The 23,391-nt window shown below is 37.5% G+C and overlaps 1 protein-coding gene across 1 annotated transcript in view; it reads right to left on the minus strand.

Annotated features, from left to right (window-relative positions):
* FCRL3 (Fc receptor-like 3) overlaps window positions 1–23,391 on the minus strand; it is a 47,772-nt gene that overhangs the window by 7,063 nt on the left and 17,318 nt on the right. Inside the window, exons 2-8 of the mRNA XM_006895499.1 lie at window positions 19,350–19,586; window positions 18,460–18,723; window positions 17,952–18,227; window positions 16,833–17,117; window positions 16,235–16,510; window positions 11,135–11,407; window positions 10,672–10,785 (exon numbers count right to left, since the gene is read on the minus strand). Coding sequence (XP_006895561.1) covers window positions 10,672–10,785; window positions 11,135–11,407; window positions 16,235–16,510; window positions 16,833–17,117; window positions 17,952–18,227; window positions 18,460–18,723; window positions 19,350–19,586 — 1,725 coding nt within the window. The remainder of the gene's footprint in view (window positions 1–10,671; window positions 10,786–11,134; window positions 11,408–16,234; window positions 16,511–16,832; window positions 17,118–17,951; window positions 18,228–18,459; window positions 18,724–19,349; window positions 19,587–23,391) is intronic.

The following is a 23,391-nucleotide window of genomic DNA, read 5'->3' on the forward strand; positions in this document are numbered from 1 at the left end:
GTATTATTTCTATATAAATAATAGCAGACTAATAGTGAATAATGTTGTTGTTGTTGTTGTTGTCTGCCTTCGAGTGGAGCATGACTTATAGCGACCCTATGAAGAAAAGGCCTGATGCTTTCTACAGCTGTCGACATTTGTCAAAGTTCATAGAGTTTCCGAAGGCATGTTGTTTAGGAAGTGGATGCCAGTCCTGTTTCCAAACCTGTCATAGAATGTTATTGAGTGAATAACAGCAAATTTTTTATATGTTATTTTATATAAATAGCAAAAGGAATATATATATATAAAAAGAGAGAGAGAGAGAGAGAGACATCAGGATTGGAGAAAGACTCATCAACAACCTGTGTTATGCAGCTGATAAAACCTTGCTTGCTGAAACCAAGGAAGACCTGAAGCACTTATTGCAGAAGGTCAAGGACTGCAGGCTTGAAGCTTAACACCAAAAAGACAAGATTCTCAGCATTGGGTCAATTGGAAGCCATGATAGATGGAGAAAAGATTAAAGTAGTTAACGATCACCTTGCTCAGCCCCCTAATCAAGACTCTTGGCACCAGCAGTCAGGAAGCCAAAAGACAAATTGCACTAGAGAAATCTGCTGTCAGAAAACTTTCCAAAATGCTAAAGAGCAGTGATACCAGCCTAGAGACTAAGGTACATCTGATACAGGTCAGAGTCTTTGCAATTACTTGCTATGCATCAGAAAGCTGTACAATGACTAAAGATGACAGAAAAAGAACTTATGCCTTTGAGTGTGGTGCTGGAGAAGAGTACTGAATGTATTGTGGGCAGCCAAGAGAACAGGTTTATCCTGGAAAGAGTAAGAACAGGCTTCTCCCTGGAGGAAAGGATTTTGATCCTCTGTCTCACATACTTTGAGCACAGGGCCAAGAGGGCCAGTCTTCACTGGCTCTCCAGTTATCATGTCAATTTATCTCTTTTGGGGTCTTCCTCTCCTGCACTGTCACTCTACCCTTCCAAGCATGATGTCCTTCTCCAAGGACTGGTCCCTCCTGGCCACATGCCAAAGTATGTGAAACAGAGCTTCAAAATCCTTCCCTTCAAGGAGAAGCTTGGTTTCACTCTTTGCAAAAAGCACCCATGTGTTCCCTTGGCAGTCCTGTATTTACACACTAACTAGAGGACAAGTGCTTAATTCCCATTCACTACTTTATTCCTACTTCAGTCTTTTGAGGTAGATGCTATCCCAATGGTACAGACATCAAGAATAACTTGTAGAGAGACCAAGAGAAGCTTAAAATCAATAAAGAATTCTTATATAAGTATGGATCAAAGAGATTGCCAAAATAAGCTATCTATCCTTTTATTCTCTACTGTGAACCCTGCAAATGCATTCCAGAAACACTGAACTGCATGTTATGTGGATATATACTGTGATATTTCTCTACTTCTAGTATTTTATTTTACCTAGCTAATTTATAGTTAAAATTCTTCTTCCACAATGTTTGCTGATCCCAATACTCTTCATTAAGTGACTTTTCTCCATGCACACAGGACCTTATATGGTTAAAATGACTATGTTGTCTATTTCTGTGTTTGCCTCCGGCACCCTTCTTCATGAAATAATGTGCTACTTGAGCATGTAAATCTCCTATTAATTATTTTTTATGCCCAGTGAAGCTGAAGTTAGCCAATGAAGATTCTTGTTTAACAACAGAAAAAATTAAAGTATCTACTTGGAAGACTAAAAAAATGACAAGTTGACATATTTTTAATGAGCATATGTCACTCCAACCTGGAAGCCAATTCCATCAGCCCTGGAAATAGAACAGTTTTCCTTCAATGTCTAGCTTTAGACATCTTTCTAGACTGTCTCAATACAAAGTTCTTCCCAACTTTGCTATCCTTGACCTCTAACATGGCTCTAAAACTATCTTATTAGGTTTGGAAAACAGAAGTTACTCCCTAAAATAAATGCACACAGACTTACATCCCATGAAAAATACTGCATGATGTCTGGAAATGCCATCCTCAGATATCCTGAGGCATGTAAACATGACCCAAACCTGTACTCTTCTCTTCAGTTGGTCCACTTCAGTCAATAACCAGGGATTTTCTTAGTGTGCTGATTAGCTCAGTTACAGGATGCATGTGCAAATAGACACTCTCCATATGTTAAAGCCAAAACTGAAACCCAGAGATTTGGCTATTTATAATAATAACAATATCCACTGAGGGCTTTAAGGACCAAGCACTGTGCCCAGATTGCTTCATAGGATAATTGGTAAGAAGTTGCACTGTCAAATCAAAGGTGTGAAGTTCAAACCCTCCAGCTGCTCCATTGGAAAAGGTTGAGAAATCCCCTCACTTTCCATTTATAGCCTCTGAAAAGTCTCTGGAGGGACAGCTATGAGTCAATTTCAACTTGATGACACAAAACAACAATAGCAAACGATAGATACAATTATTGTGGCACATTAAAAACAAACAAACAAAACACCTCGCTGCTGTTAAGTTGGGACCAACTCAGAGCTGAACTTCCATCAGATTTTTGGAGGCTATAAATTATACAGGAGATTACCCACCTTTCTCCCTTGAAACTGCTGGTAGATTTGAGTCACCAGGGATGAACAGTTTTTAGAGTATGAGTGCAACTCTTTGTGGACTACAGCACCAGAGATCCCTCTAGCAAAACACAGCATTGTTAAGTTCAGGAAGATCAAAAGAGGAAACAAAGACTAAAAAAGTCTATGACTTCTTAATTCAATTTCAATTTCCCTATTCTTCTACTACCCTACCAGAAAAAACTGTATTCAAGGCTGTATTCAAAACTGTATTCAAAGCAAACTGGCTAATAATTTCTACGGATTGTAAAGGTTAAGAGTTGTATTCATAATTCATTCTGCTAAGATTAGTAGCAGACCAATTATGAAAAGTGTCAAGTCACCATTTTCCCAAATGCTTGATGTTCTGTTCAAGTCCAGGAATTTTTTACATCAACAGCCACTCCTTTGTGCCATTTTCTATGTTACTTGGGTTCTGAGATTCATTAGAAGAGATGTCAGAGACTCAGACCTGTCAGAGAAATGACTCATGGTTGTTGAAACGCAGGCCAGTCTTGCAGAGACTGGTGAGCGCTCTAGACCTCCCAAGATAAAGAGAGAGCTAGCACTAAGGTCTCAAGAGCTTATATAAGCCTCTACTAACATGGGGTCTATATCCCATCCTATTCCTCTCTCTTAAATACAATAAATACTTCAGCACAAATATACAGTAAGTCATTGTCTAGGAAAACACTTTGAATGATAAACCTTAGACACCCAGAGCAGTACATGACACCAAGCAGCAGAGCTGAAAGCCAGTGCTAGATTGGAATGCTGGACCCCATTACTTCCTCAAGATTTGCTTCATATACATAGGCAGAATTTGTTGTTGTGGTTGTTCAGTGCTGTTGAATGAATTGCAACTCATAGTTACCCTTTGCCCAACAGATTTGAGCTTTGTTCTATTTTGTCCCATCCTCACCATCTCTGCTATACTCAAGCTCATTATTAGAGATACTTATCAATCCATTTTACTAAGGGTATTCTTTTCTTTCTCTGACTCTGCACCTTTCCCAGCATGTTGTTTCCTTCCTTTTTTCCACTTCTTGGCCTCTTTATGCCACTTTGTTTTTTTAACATTGAAAATGTTTTACTTTAATTTTTTTATTGTGGTACATTTTCTTCCCCCTTCCACTCCCTTCTTCTCTGTCCCTCCACACAATGCACCCCTCGTTCCAGATTGTGTAATATGTATAATGCCTAGTCATATATTACTTTCAGCCAGTTCTTCCCCTCATCTGATCTCATGCAGTGTTCATTACCCATTCATGATGTCTTTTTCCAAGGACTGGCTTCTCCTGGTAACATTCCTAAATGTTAGGCGTGATAAAGCAAAATCAGTTTTGTTGAGCATAGAGTCACTCTGAGTCATGGTTGACTTCAAGGCACATAACAACAATACTATAAGGAAACTAATATTGGCTGAGTTGAACTTCATAAACAATGAAGAGAATGAGACAAAGTACAATATTTCAAATAATATTGTCTAAATGATAATTTTTACAATAAGTACAGTTGAAGTTAGTGTTATTTTCCCTCTCTACATAATCACACAGAGAGATACAATTTTATAGCTAATGCAATATGGTCCAAGAAAACATTAAATACTTGAAATCTTACAGTAGTTTTGACATATAAGTTACATAAAATGTTTGTACCACTTTTCTTGCCAAAAAAAGTAGGAAATAGAAGCACAATTGATATAATTAAAGTAAATAAGTAAGGTCTTTCACCAATTTGAAATATATGTATTTCCTTTTTCACTTGCTTGATTTTCACCACGAGTCCTGATATAGAGAGGAGAAAAACATTTAGTATGTCAGAAAAGGAGGTAGGTACCATGTCACACCACAGGAGGGAGTGGTAGGAAAATAAAGGAGTAGAAATGCCAAGATCTAATGTTTTGACATTTTACAATCCACAGAGCTCTGAATTAAAAAGTCCAAACACTCAAGGTGTCTTGATCTATGCAAAACATGCTGAGAGAAACAAAAGCAGTTACTCACATTTAAATATAGAGGTGACAGAAGATTTCTTGTTGGAAACAACGCATATTAGAAAACCCTGGATCAACATTTTTAAAGTGTTCAAAGGGAATAAAGCAAAACAAAGAGGAAAAATTCCACCCCAAACAATAAACCTGTCAGCCTGTGAAAGTATCTATACCTATAAAGGCACTTTCCACAAAAAAGATGCAGAATAAACATATCTGGAGACTTATAAAAACTGAAAGAATTCACTATCAGCAGACCTGCACTGTAAGAATTGCTACAAGTTCTCTGAGCAGATATAAAATGACTCTAGATAAAAACGAGGGACCAGTCCTTGGAAAGGGACGTCATGCTTGGGAGGGTGGAGGGATAGCACAGGAGAGGAAGACCCTTGATGAGATGGATTGATTCAGTGACTGGGCTAATGAGGGGTATGTGTGTCAGAGACAATAAGACTGGCACAGGATAGAGCAGGGTTTAGGACTGTTGTACTTATGGGTCGCAGGCAACTTGATGGCACATAATAACAACAACAACAGATAGAAATACAGATTTTTTTTTGGGGGGGGTAATATGTAAGAATATGTTCCATGTAAATCAATAAAATAATAACAAAGGGCAGATGCACACTGAGGTAAAATTATTTTACCACAGATGTAGTCACTTAAAAGCAGACAGTGATAAGTTAAAGATACACACTATATAAATCATAAGCCAATTACTAGAATGATAAAGAGTTATTACTAATAAACCAACAAAAGAAGTAAAATGGAATTCCAAATAATTACTCAATTGATCAGAAAGAATACAGATAAAGAAGAAATGAACAATGGTACAAATATGTAGTGAATTGGAAAATTATAGACTTATACCTCATTTTGTTGATAATCACATCAATGTGAATTCTCTAAAGACTTTGTTTAAAAGGAAGAAATTGTCATATTGGATAAAAAGTAAGAATTAACTATAAACTGTTTCACTTTTAATATAGAAGTACCTATTGTTTCAGAATAAAAAAGGAAAATAATGCTAAGACTAACTTTTGCATGATTAACACATTAATCATTAATATAATATAAATAATACTTCATTGTGAAGGATATTACTAAAGACACAGAAGCTTTTTCACAGTGACAAAATTATTAATTTATCAAAAGACAAAACTTTATGTAACAACAGATTCAAAATAAACGGAAGAAAACATGATAGAATTGCAAGAAAATGACAAAAACGTCATACTCATAGTTCATAGTTTCAATAGCCTAATCTCAATAATATTTCCCCTTTGTTTTGGCTTCTCAACACTCTAGTGCAATGTTTAGAGTCTCTTCTGACATTCATTTACAATTTTCTTTCTCCTCTGTCTTTGTAATGACCTTTTGCTTTATTCATGGATGACATCCTTGATATCATCCCATAACTCATCTGATGTTCAATGCTTCAATCTATTATTAAGATGATCTTGAAATTCAGATACAATAGATCCAAGATTATATTTTGTTTCTTGGACTTTTTCTCTTTTCTTTGGCTTCAATTTGAACTTGCATGTAAGTAATTACAAAAGGAGAAAGCATGGTGACGTAAAAGTGCTAAATGTCAAAGGACAGCTCAAAAAGACAATGGAAAGTATTACATAAGAATGTGCAGAGAGCTGGAATTGGAGAATAAAAAGGGGAGAGCTCGCTATGCATTTCTCAAGCTAGAAACCTGAAAAACAAATTTAAGCCTTGAGTCACAATATTGAAAGATGCTATGGGCAATAAATGAATGATCCAGAAAGCATCAAAAGCAGATGGAAGAAATACATAGAATCACTGTACTAAAAAGAACTGACTGACATTGAAAAATTTCAGGCAGGTAACCCTATGAGCAGGAGCCAATGGTAATGAAGGAAGAAGTGGAAGCTGCATTGGACGTATTGGGAAAAGTAAGGCCCCAGGATTTGATGTGATACCAATTGACTTGTTTCAATTAACAGATGCAGCCTTGGATGAGCAATCTAGACCAGGAAATTTAGAGGATGGCTGTCAAACAAAGAATTGAAAGAGATTCATACTTGTTCCCTATCCTAAGAAAGGTTTTCCAACAGAATATGGAGATTGTCGAACAATTTCATTAATATCACATGCAAGCAAAATACTGCTGAATATCATTCAAAAATGGCTTGAACAGTACATACATAGGGAACTTCCAGAAGTTTAAGCAGGATGCAGAAAAAGCCATGGCCCAAGGACATCATTGCTGATGTCAGATTGATCCTGATTGAAAGTGTAGAATCCCAGAAGAATGCCTATTTATGCTTTATTGACTATGCAAAGGCATTTTACTTTGTGAATCTTAACAAGTTATATCTAACATTGAGAAGACTGGGAACTCCAGAGCACTTAACTATGCTCATGCAAAACCTATACCTAGACCAGGAGGCTGTTTTGGGAAGAGAACACGGGAACACTAAAGGGTTTAAAATTAAGATGGGAGTGTGTCCGTGTTGTATTCTCTCTACATATCTATTCAATACGTATGCTGAGAAAATTATCTGAGAATCTAGAATGTATGCAGAGAAATATGGCATCAAGATTGGAGGGAGACTCATCAATAACCTGTGTTATGCAGATGACACAACCTTGCTTGCTGAAAGTGGGGAGGACTTGAAGTACTTGCTGTAGAAGATCAAAGAATATGGTCTTCAAAATGGATTTCATCTTAAGGGCGCTCTGGAGACCTAGAGACAAGAAGCTGCACAGCAATCCCAAAGGTGCATGGTTCAAATCCACCAGATGCTCTCCTGTGCCAGTTGCATCTGACTCAATGGAACACAATAAGAAAAAAAAGTCATAGTAACCACTTGCAGTATACAAACTTTGGCTTCTACTCAAAATGTGAATACAAAAATTTAAAAAAAAATGGATTGCATCTAAATGTCATGTAAACAAAGATTCTTACCATTGCCCTCATAGGCAACAACATGATAGATAGGGAAAAGATTGAAACTATAAACAACTTCATCTTACTTGAGTCCACATTTAACACCCTTCGTACCAGCAGTCAGGAAATCAAGAGATGCATTACACTTTGAAAGGCTGCAATTATAGGCCTCTCTAAATTATTGAGGAGCAAGCATGTCATATGGGGGGCTAAGGTGGGTCTGTTTTAGTCCATGGTCTTTCTGATCACTTGCTGTGCATCTGAGTGCTGGGCAATGAACAAGAATGACAGAGGAATTGATGCCTTTGAGCTATAGCGTTGGAGAAGAGCAGTCAATATCCCATGGACTGCCAAAATAACAAACCAATATGTCTTGGATAGGGTACAGACAGAATGCTCTTTGGAGGGAAGTATGATGAGACTTTGCCTCACATGTTTTGGACATGTTGCTAAGAGGGGCTATTCCTTGGAGAAGGACATGATCAGAAAGGTAGAGGGTTGGCAAAGGAGAAGACCTTCAACCAGCTGGATTGATACAGTGACTACTGTAATGGTCTCAGGAAGTGTGGCAATAGCACAGTATGGGACAAGGTCCAGATCTGTTGTTCACAGGGTCACAATGGGTCGTACTAAACAGCACCTAACAACAGCAAAAATCTCAATACTTGATAGTTCACAAAGACAAAATAATCAGTAAATGCATAGAAGACTTTACTGCCACTATCACAAACATCACCAGCATACTCACATTCCAGAAATGTGTAAAGAGGAAAATAAGTTTTTCAAGTAGAGAAGAAAAAAACCCTAAAGCAATACTAGATATAAAAAAAGAAATAAACTACAAGCGGTGATTACATGAGTATTATCTTGACAATAAGCCAGCTAACAAGAGAAGAGGCTACATGCATTTTCTCAAAGAGTTGGAAATAGAAATACCTTTTGACCCATCAATTACACTACTGGGAATATACCCTAAAGAAACCAGAACTGCTACCCAAACAAATGTATGCACACCCCTGTTTATTGCTGCGTTGTTCACAACAGCAAAGAGATTGAAGCAATCCAAGTGCCCATCAACAAATGAATGGATAGGGAAGCTGTGGTATATTAACACAATGGAATAAGGCAGCACTGAAAACCAAGGAACTAATAAATATTATACAAAATTAATGACTCTGGAGTACGGTATACTGTGTGAAATATCCAGCCACAAAAGGATAAATGCTAAAAAGAAAACACTTTCTAGAAATAAACAGGCAGATACTAAAAAAAAAAAAAAGACAAATACTGCATTAGGCCATTGTTATAAAACAGGACTGACATGGGGGTTGGGGGTAAAGTAAGAGAAGAGAGGATAAACAATGAACACGGCATTGAAACAGATGAGGGAAAGAACTGTTTAAAAGGAATCTCTAATTAGGCATTATTTGCATGACAACAGTACAGAGTGAGAGGTGCATAGCAAAGTGGACTAGGAGGTGCAGGCAGAGAAGAAATTGTGCAACAATGACAATCTTTTTTTTTAAAAAAATTTTTTTTATTATTATTTTATTATTGTGTGTGTGTGTGTGTGTGTGTATATCGTCAAATCAGATCTGACTGGTACAGGAGGAGATTGTTCCTCCTTTTCCCAGCAGAGCATCTGGTGGATTTGAACCGTGCGCCTCTGGGATTGCAGTGCAGTTTCTTGCCACTAGGCCACCAGAGCTCCCTGATAGAATCTTTTTAAAGAGAAAAACAAACTGGAAGGAGAAGTGAGGGAGGAAAATGTGCAATAATGAATCAATGGAAATCAAAGTTTTCTGTAAACTTTTGTTAAAATATCAATAAAAAATTAAGATTTAAAAAAAAATAAGAGGAAAAGCTACCAACCAACATCATTTTCCAGCATATACGGAAAAATTTTTAACAACATTTTAGTAAATCTAACAATCATGGCCAATTGGGAGTACTTCAGAATCTAGAATTCAACATTCAAAATTTATCAAGTCAATAGATTTTAAAATAAGACCATATGATATTGATCAACATACTAAAAAAAAAAAAAAAGAATTTTACAAATATCTATTCCAGCAAGAAATCTCAACAAATTAATACTTGTAGAAGTTTCCTCAGCTTAACAAAGAGCATTTATGAAAAGTCCACAGCTAACATCATACATAGAGGATATTGTTGGTTCTGTGGTAGATTGCTCTTATTTTTGCAATAGACCGATATTTGATTCCCGATCAATGCATATTATGCAGTCTGTGAGTGGAGGCTTTCATCCTGCTACACTACTAAACAGGTGTCAAATAAGCTTTCAGACTCAAATGAACCAGGAAGAAGATCTGGTGATCTACTTCTGAAAATCAGCATTGGCTAATAATACTGTGAACCACAGTGGTCTTGTTCACAACTGATCATGGAAATGGCAAAGGATAAGGCAATATTTTATTGCATTGTGTGGAAAGGTAACAACAAATCACAATAATGTAAAATTGACTGCTTACCCTTAAAATCAGGAACAAGACACGGATGCCTTTTTAATTCATCCAGCCAATACAATAAACCAATAAAAATAAAGGACTGAAGATTGGAAAACAAGAAGCAAAATGAGTTTTACATATGATTATGTGATTATCTATGCAGAAAGTCTGATGGAATCTATATCAAAACTGCTACCAAAATGAAATTAGCAAGATTGCAAATACAAGATCAATACACAGAGAAATGTGTGTGTTGTTGATTCCTATAAACCAATAACAAACAATTAGACATTGAAATTGTAATGTCATTTTCAATATGATCCAAATTTCACTATATTTCACTTGTACCCTTAAGAGTTATAGTCTCTCTACATGGTTATTGCTGCTTTTATTACAAACAGAAAGCTCATCCTTTTGTTTGTTTGTTTTTCTCCTCAGTAAACTTTGACATAAAAGTGGAACAACAAATATTTAACTTTCTAATTTTTACTTGAACATAACTCTCTACTACCTGATTTACATCTCAAATTCAGCACATGAGATTGCATATGCCCTGAAAAATTTATTCTACCTTTCTGTCACAATTGTCTGTAGAGTTCATTGAGTAGAACTAACAACTCAGTACAGAGAAAAACCAAACATTATAGGATGCACACACAATTCCAAATCGTTGTAACAATGGCAAAAGTCACAACACCAGAGAGTAAGATGTAGGTACCCACCTGATTTCCTCTGGGTCCTAAAGCAGAACAGCAGAGCAGCAGCCAGGCCAAGGACGCTGAGCAGCCCACCGATAACTCCTGAAGTTATAGAACCTGTTCTATTTCTGGAAGACCCTGAAGAAGAAGATTTAGACTTAAGGCTTAGGGGCAAGGTTTTTATCTAGACAAAACTGTAGAGATGGAGGCTCAAGATCTATTTTCTTTTTTTTTAAAGGTTTGGTGTTTTTAAAAATTTAATTCCAGCAAAATTTTTAATTTTTTAGCATAAAAGTCATGAAAAATGATGGCCAGTATCTTAGATTAATGTTTACTTTTTCCTTCCTACAATCAGTACAAGTTTTCACAAGATCCAAGTTTTGGTGTGCATTCAAATATTTTATAGTAAAGTAGAATAGGTACCATTTTTTAAAGAAATACTTTATTAACCAAAACAGTCATATCTAGTCAGATATAACTAACCCACCTACGACACTGAGTGTCACCACTTCGCTGCGCTGAGCCTCCAGGCCATTGCTGGCTTCACAGAAGTAGTTCCCGGAATGCTCTGTTGTCAGAAAGAGGCGGAAAGTGGCTCGTCCTGCATAAAGAGCCACGCTTTCTCCCAGAGTGACATTCTCCTGGTAGAACTGGTACAGGATTGGGGGAGAGCCTTTCTGAGCCTCACAATAGAGCTCCACCACATCCCCTGCTGCAGCCCAGGGATCTCTGAAGGTCAGGACAGGCCGAGACACTGGATCTGAAGGAGAAGTAGTTCATCAGCATATTTGCTTAAATTTGTGAGCCAAATAACTTAATAAAGAAGATATTCAGCATAGTTTAGCAATAGAAACATGGAAAACCTGGTCTTGAATCTTGTCTCTGTCCTTAAGTTATGTGACCTTGATTTAAAAACAGAGAACCAACTTTTTATCTCTTTGAGTCTCTGTTTATTTCTTTTAAAAAGGAAGTCATAAATTATCTATGATAACAAATTATAAGATTCATATAAATAAAGTGCCCATTAAATGTGACTGTTACTTTTGATAAAAATATAGCAAAAAATCTAATTTCTGAATATTTCTTTTTTTTTTTTGAGTTGTCATTCTTAGCTGTGAGACTCAGACTTCCACACATATCTAAAGCAGGGCCACGTAAATCTAAAGTGGTAATGATAAAGATCACTCTCATCTTAATTACTTTGCTTTATTTTTTGACAGTATTTAGCACTAACTTACTAGGGAGCTCCGGGGCTTATGAGAAGAATCTGCACTGCAGTCTCAAAGGCATACAGTTCAAATCCATAAGCTGCTCTGTGGGACAAAGATGGACAATGTCCTCTTGTGTGATTTACTGCCTCTGAAGACTCACTGAGAGTCAGCTAGGAGTTGGCTCCAAGTAATGGCGCGCCACAACAAACAAGACATTCCTGGATGGGTTAACATAGTTGGTTGACCCATTTAGTTAATCATGATTAATATGCTTGATTAGTAACTGATAGGTTAAAAGTTTGAGTTAAGCAAGAGTTGTCACTAAAGAAAGGCTAGAGAACCTGAGGGAGGAAAAAAAAAGACATTATCTACCATTGAAAACCTCTAAAGAACATAGGTCTATTCTGAGTCACTAAGGGTCACTTTAAATTGGAGGGATTCATACAATGGTACCTGGTTTTCTACTGGACTATCTGTCTACTATCCTACCTACCTGCCTTCCTATTGTTGCTGTGAATTAGATTACCACACTAGAATTTGTGGGAACTCTGATGGCCAAGTGGAAAGAATCTGTGCTGAAATTTGGAAGGCATTTAGTTCGAAGCTGCCAGCTGCCCCACAGGAGAAGGGTGGGCAATCTTCTCACATGCAATTAAAGGCATCTGAGAACCTGCTGGAATGTCAGCTACGGGTCAGTTATAACTCGGTGGTACACACCACCACCACCACCACCACCACCACCAGAAATTGAAGTTCACAAGACTGGAAATGTGTCTGTTTGATCATTGCTGTGTTTCTTGAAGCTGGAACTTGTCTGGAAATGTAGTAGATGATCTTTAATTTATGATGATTTAATTAATTTAATTATGATGGTTTTAATTGATCCAAACTGACAAGAAAAAATCTAGATACTGTACCAGCAATAATTATTGCCATTTTAATTTACAATTATAAAAATAAGATATCTGAGAAGAACAGAAAATCATTAATGTGGAATATGAGCTATAAAATTTCTGGTTCTAAGTTATGAGAAAACCTAAATGAGCCAATATCCATATCTGCATTCAGTGTTTTATATATAAGCTGTGTACTTCACTGGAAAGAGGAAGCTGACAAGGCTCTTCAGCTTTATTTTGCAAGAGTTTGATAAGGGGGAGTGAGTATGAAAGTGGAGATGCTTAATGGAATGGGAATAGATAAACTTGAACATGACCCATCCATCTTTTGATTGAAAGAAAAATATCTCCTGCTACCTCATCCGAGATGCCAAATTTTGATATTGGAAGTATAGTATTTCTGCTAAATCTAAACATTTAGTTTATGTTTGACCCTGCTGTACATCCTTGTGATATGACATGGCATGGAGCAGATGCTGAAGGCCTGAGGGATAAGTCTGTGTATAGAACTTTTCATATCTCAGAGTATCTTTTCACCTCCATGATAGTCTCCTATTTCTCTTGGCTGCTGTAAACTGACAGCAAAGATTCATAGCTTCTTCTAGTGCATGCTTCCCTCCAGGAATCACAGAACCTCTGATTTTAAGTGCTCATTTTCCTAAAGGCAGATAATTCTAAGGCTGAAAAAGACCATAACTGTCATCAGATTCAAAGCTTCCCAAGGTGGGATACAGAGAATTCATTGAAGTATAAGAAGAAAATGCAAGATTCTGAAAAAGGTTTCACTTTTTAGCTTGAAAAAAAAATAAAAGGAAATGCAGCTTTACTAATCTTCCTGTTGGTGTCCTTCCTCAGCTCACGTGTCTTATATACTGCCAGAAATAGTATGAAAATTGCTAGAGAGAGATCTCCATGTTGTAGAGGAGTTGACAACAGAGCTTTGATTTATTTGTTACTCAGCAAATTAGAGCTCACTGGCCTTTCAGGGAGCTCTTGTGGCTTAGTGACAAGGATTTGCCAACACAAAGGTGCATGGCTTAAATCCACCAGCTGCTCTGCAGGAGAACAATAGGCAGTCTCCTCCTGTGTGATTTGCTGCCTCTGAAAACCCACTGGAGGTCAGTCAGGTATGCGTTGGTTCTGACTCAACTGTAAACAATGAAAACGTTGATCATTTATTTGGCTGGTGTCATTTCCCATTATTGTTGCTGTTGCGTACCATCCTTTCAGCAGGTTTCAGAGGCAGTTGACTGCACAGAAGGAGACTGCTCAAACCTTCTCCCAGAGCAGTTGGTGAATTTGAACCATGTGATTTTGGGATTGCAGCCCAGCTTCTTACCACTAGGTTACCAGAGTCCCACTCCATGGTGACCTTATATCTGGTCACACCATCTTTATAATTGCTGATGATTTAGATCTAATCAGACAATGTTTTGTTCTGTTCCATAGATTGATCATTCATTCATTCATTGTATTTAAGGTTTTTTAATAAATGATTTTTTTGGCACAAAGAGCATAAATGCTTCCATGACACCAATCTTTATAAAATTGCTAACTCTCATGAAACGTATAGTACATTTGAAGTTAAGGGTTCTGTTAATAGAAAACTTTGAAGTTTATAACTCGTCTTTTCTCCGTCACATATTATGATACTTAACACAGAACATAAACACTATATAGTACAAAATATTTTAGCATGAAATTTTAGAATATTAAGTTAGCAAAAACTTTTTTGAAGGAAGTTGACTAACGAATATAACATTCTTAAAGGAATGTGGTTATTATAGGGTAGCATACATAGTATTGCAATTGTTGTTGTTATTGTTTGGTGTCATCAAGTTGAGTATGACTTATAGTGACCCCATGAGTAAAGCTCGGAGCCCTGTCCTATACTGTGCAGTCCTAATCATCTCTGACATACTTTAGCCCATTTACACAGTCACTAAGTATGTTAAGTAAGTAAACTACTAGACCTTTCTTCCCAGTTTGTCTTAGTCTGGAAGCTCTGTTGAAACACAGTCACCATTAGTGACCCTGCTAGATATGAAAAATCAATGGCTTAGTTTCCAGGGTCACAATAACTTGGATACCACCACAGCACAACAGACTGACAGATAGATGACAGTTTACACATGATTTTACCTAGAAAATGCATGTTAACAATACATACTCAACACCTTTGACTCATAGCGGTCCTGGATCACAAATTTGGGATCTCACTGATTTACTTGAACCAACCACCTTGTAAGTAAGGGAATAAAGGATAATTATTTTGCAAGTAAAGATTAGTAAAGATCATGAAGCCAAATATTTTCATGGTCAGTTCTAGGATCCTGGTTTTAGCATAATATCCAAAACTCTTAGTTTCCCAATACCTTCATAAGTCATGACCAAACTTTGGCCATAGGAAGGACATCATTAAGTAAGATATTATATATACTTTATAGTTTGAGATAGTTGAAAAGTGAAAGACAAGACAAAAAGCAGAGATTATAAGGATTTGTGCTGCTGGAGGTCATCTCTTTATCTCTTTTATGCTTTTATCTTTTATAGCCCATCCCACTATCCAACTATCCAAATGCTGAGTATTTTGTAATAATTATGACTTTGACTGGGCTTATAGTTAATTGTCAATATGGGCTGTAAGTAGGACATATGAGATGTTTTAGTGCCCTTGGAGAAGACAATGAGGAAATCGGATTATACGAACCTCTGAACTCAGAAGAAGAAAACCTTTTAAGGAGTGATCTACTTATTTGATTTTATAAAACATAATGCATGAAAATGATTGTATGAAACACAATATGAATGAAGAATAGTGTGAAAAACAATTTATATAAAGTTTGTAAGCAAACCAATTTAAAAATAATGTAAAATAGAATGTATATGAATGATGTATGAAACACAATGTAAATGAAAGATTGTATAAAACAATATATATAAATGAAACAATCTGAAGGAATTATCTGAAAACCAATAAAACTTTTTTAAAAAGGAGTTAAAATATAATACTTTCTATAGGGATTCAGTTCCCTTGTCAACTATTCCTGAATGATCACATATTTGACATTTGAAAAGCCCTTTGTGTCTTTATTGAAAAGATTATGATGTATGGAAGTTAATTACAATGGCAAAAAAGTGAAAGGAACCTCAGAACAGAAAAAGTGAGAAGTCAAATAGGATGTTACACAAATCACCCAGTTAAGTTCTGTTTCTGAGAAAGCAAGCTGTTCTTGTTTTTGTTAAGTGCATTGAGAAGGAACTGACTCATAATAGACACTCCAGTGGGTTTCCAGAGATTGTAAATCAGAAGGGAGGAGGTTTTCCACTCTTTCTTCGAAGGAGCATCTGGTGGAGTCAAACCACCTGTTTTTGGTTTGGCAGTGAAACTCCTTACCACTAGGCCACCAGAATCTGTTCTTGGCTGTAACTAACTGTCGTAAGTGTGTTCCCATGATATTGAGTGTTACTATGACTTACCTATGACATTAAGCATCACTCTGTGACTGCGCTGGGCTTTCAGGTCATTGTTGGCCTCACAAGAATAGTTTCCAGAATGTTCTAGGGTCAAAGATATGTTGAGGGAGACGCCTTTAGAGGGGCCGGAGCTATTCCCCAGTATGACATCCTCCCGATAAAACTGGTAGAGGATTGGAGGAGAGCCTCTCTGGGTCTCACAGTGAAGCTCCATTATGTCTCCTACCACAGCTTGGATCCGGGGAGTCCGGAGAGTGAGGACAGGACGAGACACTGGAACTGACATAAACAAAAGCACTCACGTAAAAGGGATTCACAATCCTAGTCAAGGAGCACAGAAACAAGATGTTTCTGATTAATTTCTGTTTCCCAATGACCAACTTTCAGCACTAACGTTTAGAAACATTTTTTTAAAAGAAACATGAGAAGTTATTCTGGAGAACTTTGTTTTAATCTCTTAGTCTAGAAGTAAGGTGTATTCATATTATTTTGTCTTTCCCCCTACCCCCATCCTCAGGTATATTTTGAATCTTCACATCTGAAGATCTTCATGGTTAATGGTATGAGAACCACAGGCTGAGTGGGAGGCATGATGTCTTACCTCTCACAGTGACTCTAACCCACTTGCTGAGGACGGGGCCGTGGGAGTTGTCAGCTGTACAGTAGTATCTGCCGGAATCACTTTCTTTCACAGCAGGGATCTGCAGCTCTGCCCATGAGGAACGCTCAGTCTTTCGCCCCAGACTTATTGAGCCCTCTTTATGCCAGGAGAACGTGATAGTTCCTGTGCCATTGGCTACAGAGCAAACAAGGACCAGATCTTCTCCTTCAACCACTTGTCTTCCAGGAGGCAGGATCTCTAGATTTACTGCAGATACAGGGATTCCTGAAAGATACAGAACAGTATGTGGCACTCCAATGGCAGAGACTTTACCACCAAGGAAGAAGTTCATATTGCCAGGCACAGATAAATGACCATGAGTGCAATAGACAAGAGTCGAAAATCGAAAATAAAGAATAAATTATGCATGTTATAATAAAAGAAACAATTGCTTAGAACATCCTTTGAACATGTACACACACACACACACACACACACAATTTCCATCCTTCGAAAATATGGACACTGGATCTACATGATCTGCCTAAAACTACTTACTATTGGTTGTAGTCATAGTTCATGGACATTTATCTGTAAAGAATCTGACACGCGCTGGTGCATATTCATATGAGAGAACATAGTTACCCCTAACTAACCTGAAGTAGCTACTCAGAATCCTTCCTTTTCCTTCAAGAATCTTCTCCAACCTATCTACATTTTCCCATGTTCTCCAGGTCTACTACCAATTCACTCCTATCCTCCTCTTTTCTAATTATTTTTTTCTATTTATGTCTACAAATTGAAGTACCATAGTGTTCTAAACATTCAACTGTGCTTCTAGTTGTCTGTTAACTCACCACAAACATATCCTGTAAATACCTATAACTCTCCCACAAAATTGGACACAGAGTTAGTAATTACTAACAGTTCTTATCTAACTTAAGCAGAAAAGAATGTTCTAGTTAGAGAAACTATGCTAGGGTTGAACATAAAGAAGGAAGGATAATAGATTTAGAGGCTCCTCTCAGTTATTTTATCATTTTAGGAAAAAGAAGCTGCCACTGTTCTGCTGCCATCTCCCCAACTCAGACCCTGGCTTAACAGCCCAAAGATACTCACGAATCTGTAATGAGAGACTCCGTTTTCTGATTCCGCTAATTACTGCCTGTGCCTCGCACCAGTAAGATCCTGAGTCTTCACCCCACATAGCTGGAATCTGGAGTTCTGGGACCCTGCTCCAGCCTTTCCCAAAAGTCTGACCTTCTCTGAAGAAGCAGAATTGAAGCTCAATGTTTGACCTCTGTGGAGAAAGCTGGGTCTCACATTTCAGGGTCACGGGCCTCCCTTCCACGGGATTGGGAGGGCTGGCTGTCAGCTCAGGAGTTAGAAACAGTTCTAGAGAGAATAGAAACACATAAAACCATGAGGCATGAATGAAGCTCCTGGAAAGGAGCACTTGTTTTCTCAGCATTAGACATCGGGGAATAGAGAATCATGGGAACCAAACTACCTCCCAGCTCCCTCTTGTGCTGGGACTCTTCATGAGGTCTCCTCCAATGAACACTCTCCTTTAATCTTCAACAATTTCCCTCCCAAGTCTTCTCACCCATAGAAGGATAATCATTACCTTGAACTTGAATCTGTAGAGGTTTTGAATGTGTCATCTTTTTTGGTGACCACCATTTTTTCTTAGAAGCAGCACAAGAATATTTACTATTGTCCCCAGAGACAGAATATAGTTTGATGAACTTTTGATTTTCAAATATATCAAGTTCTTGTCCATCCTTATAGTAAAACCTTTCAATAATTTCATTGTCCTTTTTCCCCCTGCAAGTTATATTGACATACTCTCCTTCAAAGATAGGATGTAAAGCCTGGAGGATCAGCCAGTCTGTAAAGAGAACACATTCAGTTGATCTCTGATGTTTCTGTCAGTTATTTCTGCTTATGAGGGAAGGGCTACAGTCCTGTCCATGCCTGAAAATGTCATCCCCCACTTTTCACATGCCTCTAATGCCGAATTCTTTCTTGTCCTGAGGAATGGACTGATTCCCATAAAATACCTTTAAGAGGTCTCCATGCCATTATTGTGGATTTCTATTGAATTGAACCATGCCAGCGTAAAACTATGCTCCATAGGGTTTTTATGGCTTTGATATGTAGGAAGCAGATTGCTATCTTTTTCTGAGGCACTGCTGGATGGATACAAACCATCATCTTTTTGGCTAACGACTAAGTGTTCAATCATTTGTCTTATCCAGTGTTCCTCTTACAAAAGAAATAGAGTCTTCAGAAACAATTTTTTTTTCCTTGTGGCTAGTAGGTTGCCTACGATTCTCTGGAAGAAAAAGATGGATCATTCAGTGTCCTGCTGCTGTCCCTTCTCCTCATTTTCTCTCTGGATCAGTGCATCAAATATCCTAATGCCTATTTACAGATCTGCTGAGGCTCCCGTATTAATCAAGCCCCCAGACACTGTGCACACATCATTTCAAAGATTCCCCTTTCTTTACTCACCAGATGAAAACTCCACATGCAAAGGGTCACTGAGTGAGGATTCTCTGGTCTTACATTTATACTTTCCAGGGTATCTTGCTTTAATCTGTTCAGATTTTACTCCCAACAAACTTTCTTCATAATACCAAGATGTATCGCCCAAAGCTGAGGAGGAAGATCCCTTACAGGTGAGAGTCACAATGTCTCCTTCAAAGACTGGGAACCATCGAGGTTGGACTAGAATCACAGCTTTGGGAGCTGCTCCAGACAGGAAATAAAAAGATAGAAGCAATTAAAGGGAGTGAGGCAGGATTGGGTTGAGAACATCCTTGGAGCTCGGAGTCTAGCTTGGGTTAATTGCACATTAGCAGCAACAGGTTATAAACTGAGCAAAATCATCCTGAAAAAGCGCCTGGGGCAAAATCTGTACCTTATTCTCCTATGCTTTGCCTGAAAGTAGGCAGGCAGGTCTCAGAGAGAATAGGTCTCATGTCCCTATTGAAAACTTAGCAAAATCCAAGAGATGTGATGTATACAGTTGAGCAAACACTATGATTGATTCTCATTCAAGTACTCTTGTACTATTTTCCTGCCCAGGTAAGGGTGAATCTGAGACAGACGTACTCCAGAAGTTTCTGTTTCTGGGCTTTAAAAAAAGGACTTGTTATTTATTAGTTATTATTTGCTTAATATGATTCTTCCACTTCCACAATTTTCATTGCTTTTCAACCTTGCATAGTTGAAGATTCTATAGGAAGACAACATCCCTCCACTTTACATTTACATTAGACATAATCAATACTTGAGGAGGTGTAGGATTAATTTAAATGAAGCAACCTGGACTGTTTGAGAAACCAGACTAGTTAGTTTGGACATTGAGCCGAGACAATACCATGAGTCCCTTTTGGATGAATATTAGGATATAGATATAGCATTTTCCTTTGGGAATATCAACAATCTTCATGCCTTTGGGAGCAGCAACTACCTTAGGATGCAGAGGAAAGTAGGTGTCTTAAGGTATGGATGAAGTCAGGTATGAGACTGTCTCAATATCAGACATTTGCCTCTATCCTTATCTCTGCAAATATTACTTTCCTCTCTATATGTACTTATCTTGGTAACGGACAAAAAAATAGAGGCTGAAGCTCTCAGAGAAGTATTTGCTACTCCAGCAAAGTCACAAGCATGATCTCAGACAAGCAATATCACTGTTGTTGGTACAGTTGTTGTTGTTGTTGTTGTTTCAGTGTTCATCTTCAGAGCTTGTGACAAGCTGTACTGGCTCAGGTGATTAGTGAACGCCCAGGGACCACGAGGAATAGAGAAAAAGGAAAACTCACCAGATTGTTCACTTTGGGAAGCTGCAAGAGAGTCAAGAGTGGAAGATTAGCACAAAGCAGTGTTTCTCAAACTTTTACCACTAGAAACTCAGATGTTTCCTAACAACTCACCCACTACTATTTTAATTTTCCTTCATGTTTCTTCACTTCCATTCCACCCTACCTAGGGCCACTCAGGAAAAGTAATTAATACATACATACATACATACATACATACATACATACGTACATACATCTATTTTATAAACATTCAATGTCTGTGTAAAAAACCCTGTTTCATCTCTTTGTTATTATATTCTAAGCAGAAATATACTCAAACAGAAGAAGAAATGATGCCTGTGAATTTTGGTGTTGGAGAAGAGTACAGAATATCCCTTGGACTGTCTTGGAGAAAGTGTAGTCAGAGTACTGCTTAGAGGCCAGGATGGTGAAATTTCATCTCGTACACTTTGGGCATGTTTTCTAATCCTTGGGGGAAAAAACCCCAACATTCTGGGACAGGTGGAGGGTGAGAGAAAGAGGGTCTCAACCAGATGGATTAATAGTGATGGTCACAAGTGTATGGTGAAGATAACATGGCGAGGATAATGCAGTGTTGGGCAGGGTTCACACCTGCTGCTCATATGATACATAGTTGACTTGATTGTACGTAACAACCACAAGTACACACTTGATCACCTCTTTTCTCTAGCCTGAAATCAGCAGTGTAGAGGCAGAGAAGGATTTGAAGAAAAAATTTAGCTTTCATTTCTTGAATATTGTTATGTTTTTTTTAGCCTCTGGTTAAATTTTAGCTTAAAATTTAGGTCAGGGGTCATGTTTCTCAGTAGATCTTCCCTCTTCACCTGAGTTTCAGAATAACAATTTATCTCGAAAAAAAAACCAACACAGCTTAAAACTAAGACAAAGTGAATTGTGGCTGGGCAGAAAGAAATATTGGAGTTTACTCTGAAACTTAAAAAGAAATACATGAGAAACAAAAGATAGAATCTGGTTTTCCCTGATGCTTGTATTTGAAATTTTTTGATGCTCACAGTCGTTCCCAATATCTCCTTTTTCTGAAATGCTAAGTGGAAGCAGAAACAGAAATCCTCCCTCCTTTCCCCTGGCTGACCTAAGGAGCTGAAACCACTGTGTTTTCTCCCCCATCTACTCACTCAGAATCGGCAGCAGCAGCCACAGAAACATGGAGACGTGACCTGGCTGAGGATGGGAAGAGTAGCTCACCAAACGTATCTTGCCAGACTTATCTTCTTTTCAAAGAGGATGTCTGTAGTCCGTTGCTACAATGGAATATGCAAGAGTTGGAGAAAGAGAAGTATCAGGATTTTGTATCATATGTTGCCTTGTGTAAACTGGTTACCTTCTGAATAGCTTTTCATAGTTCAATCCTGACAGCAGAGCTTTTAGAACTGATGAGGATCACCTTTTGGCAGGATGAGGCTCTCAGGAGAAACATCTATTACAGTGTATTTTATCCTCTGAAAATGTAACCTGTGAATTTGCTAGGATTCCTTTTTCTTCACTTTTCAAATGGACAACTCTTTCGTTGACCAAATACAGTCAGTCTTTAGTTCCTCATGAAGTTCCGAATATACACTCATTTCATCACTGCGGTGTTAACGCGGTGTGAGTCATACAAATTCAAGCTCTGAAAGCAGACACGAAACCCTTCCTGACCTTAAGAATAAGTTGGCATGAAGCTATTGAAGAAAAAAGAATAGAAAATTTCAAATTAGCAAAAGGGATTGTCCCAAACACTCTCCATTCAGAACTGTTCAAATGTTCAAATAACTCTTGCTTTTAAACTTGTGTAAAAACAAGTTTAGTCTTTTATTTTTAAATTTACATTTTATTTTCCTTTTTTCCTTTGCCTTTAAGTTTACAAATCATAGACTTTTTTCATACAATCATTTGCACTTTTAAAAAAAGCATTAGTTGCTTTTGAGTAATATAAACCAGAGTTAGAGTAGTCCCCTGGTCTTGCATTTGGAAGTCTATTCACTGTTATTGCTCTACTTTGCGTATTTCCCCCCACAATAGTTACTAAAATTTGTAATTATTTTCCCTAATTTCTTGCTTTATTTTCAAGTCTTTCCCTCTTACTAACACAAAAGAGCCCATGTTTATGAGTTGTGCCTCTCACTATTCTTTCTTCAAAGTAAGCATTCAGTAAGTAATGTTGAGAGTGCATTGAATGAACTGTGAGGCAGTCTGGAGCAGCGCTTCTCAACATTTTTTTTTCTGTTATTTCCCACTAAAGAATTTTTCAAATAATCTCTCCTAGTCCTCTCTCTCCTTCATGAAATTTTAATAGCACATCTTTGATATGTGTCTGTTTATTTACTTTATTATATCTCTGCTTTATACATAAATAGAGATTTTTCTTTTCATGTCCAAGAAATTACTTGTGTCCATTAGGGATGATATCACCAGTGTTGGAAATACATACTCTAAGCACAGAGACAGAATTTTCTCAGTAATCTAAGATGCATAATAGTAAGCTATAATCATTCAGATAAACTTTTCTATTAGAGATGAATGAAGATCTTAGGTCAAATATCCCTTTCTTGGGAAGGTCATGTCTGAACCTGTAATGTGAAGCAGAGCCTTGTTCTTAACTTAGCAGTATTTTTTGCTTCATGAAATTGATGAGATTTTTCTTTTGTCGTGGATTTTGTGTACCATAGAGTTGGAATTGACCCATAGCTGACCCTCCCATG

This window comes from Elephantulus edwardii, unplaced genomic scaffold, assembly GCF_000299155.1.
Source record: "Elephantulus edwardii isolate Elephantulus edwardi_28Jun2011 unplaced genomic scaffold, EleEdw1.0 scaffold00168, whole genome shotgun sequence".
In the NCBI taxonomy this organism is placed as follows: Eukaryota; Metazoa; Chordata; class Mammalia; order Macroscelidea; family Macroscelididae; genus Elephantulus; species Elephantulus edwardii.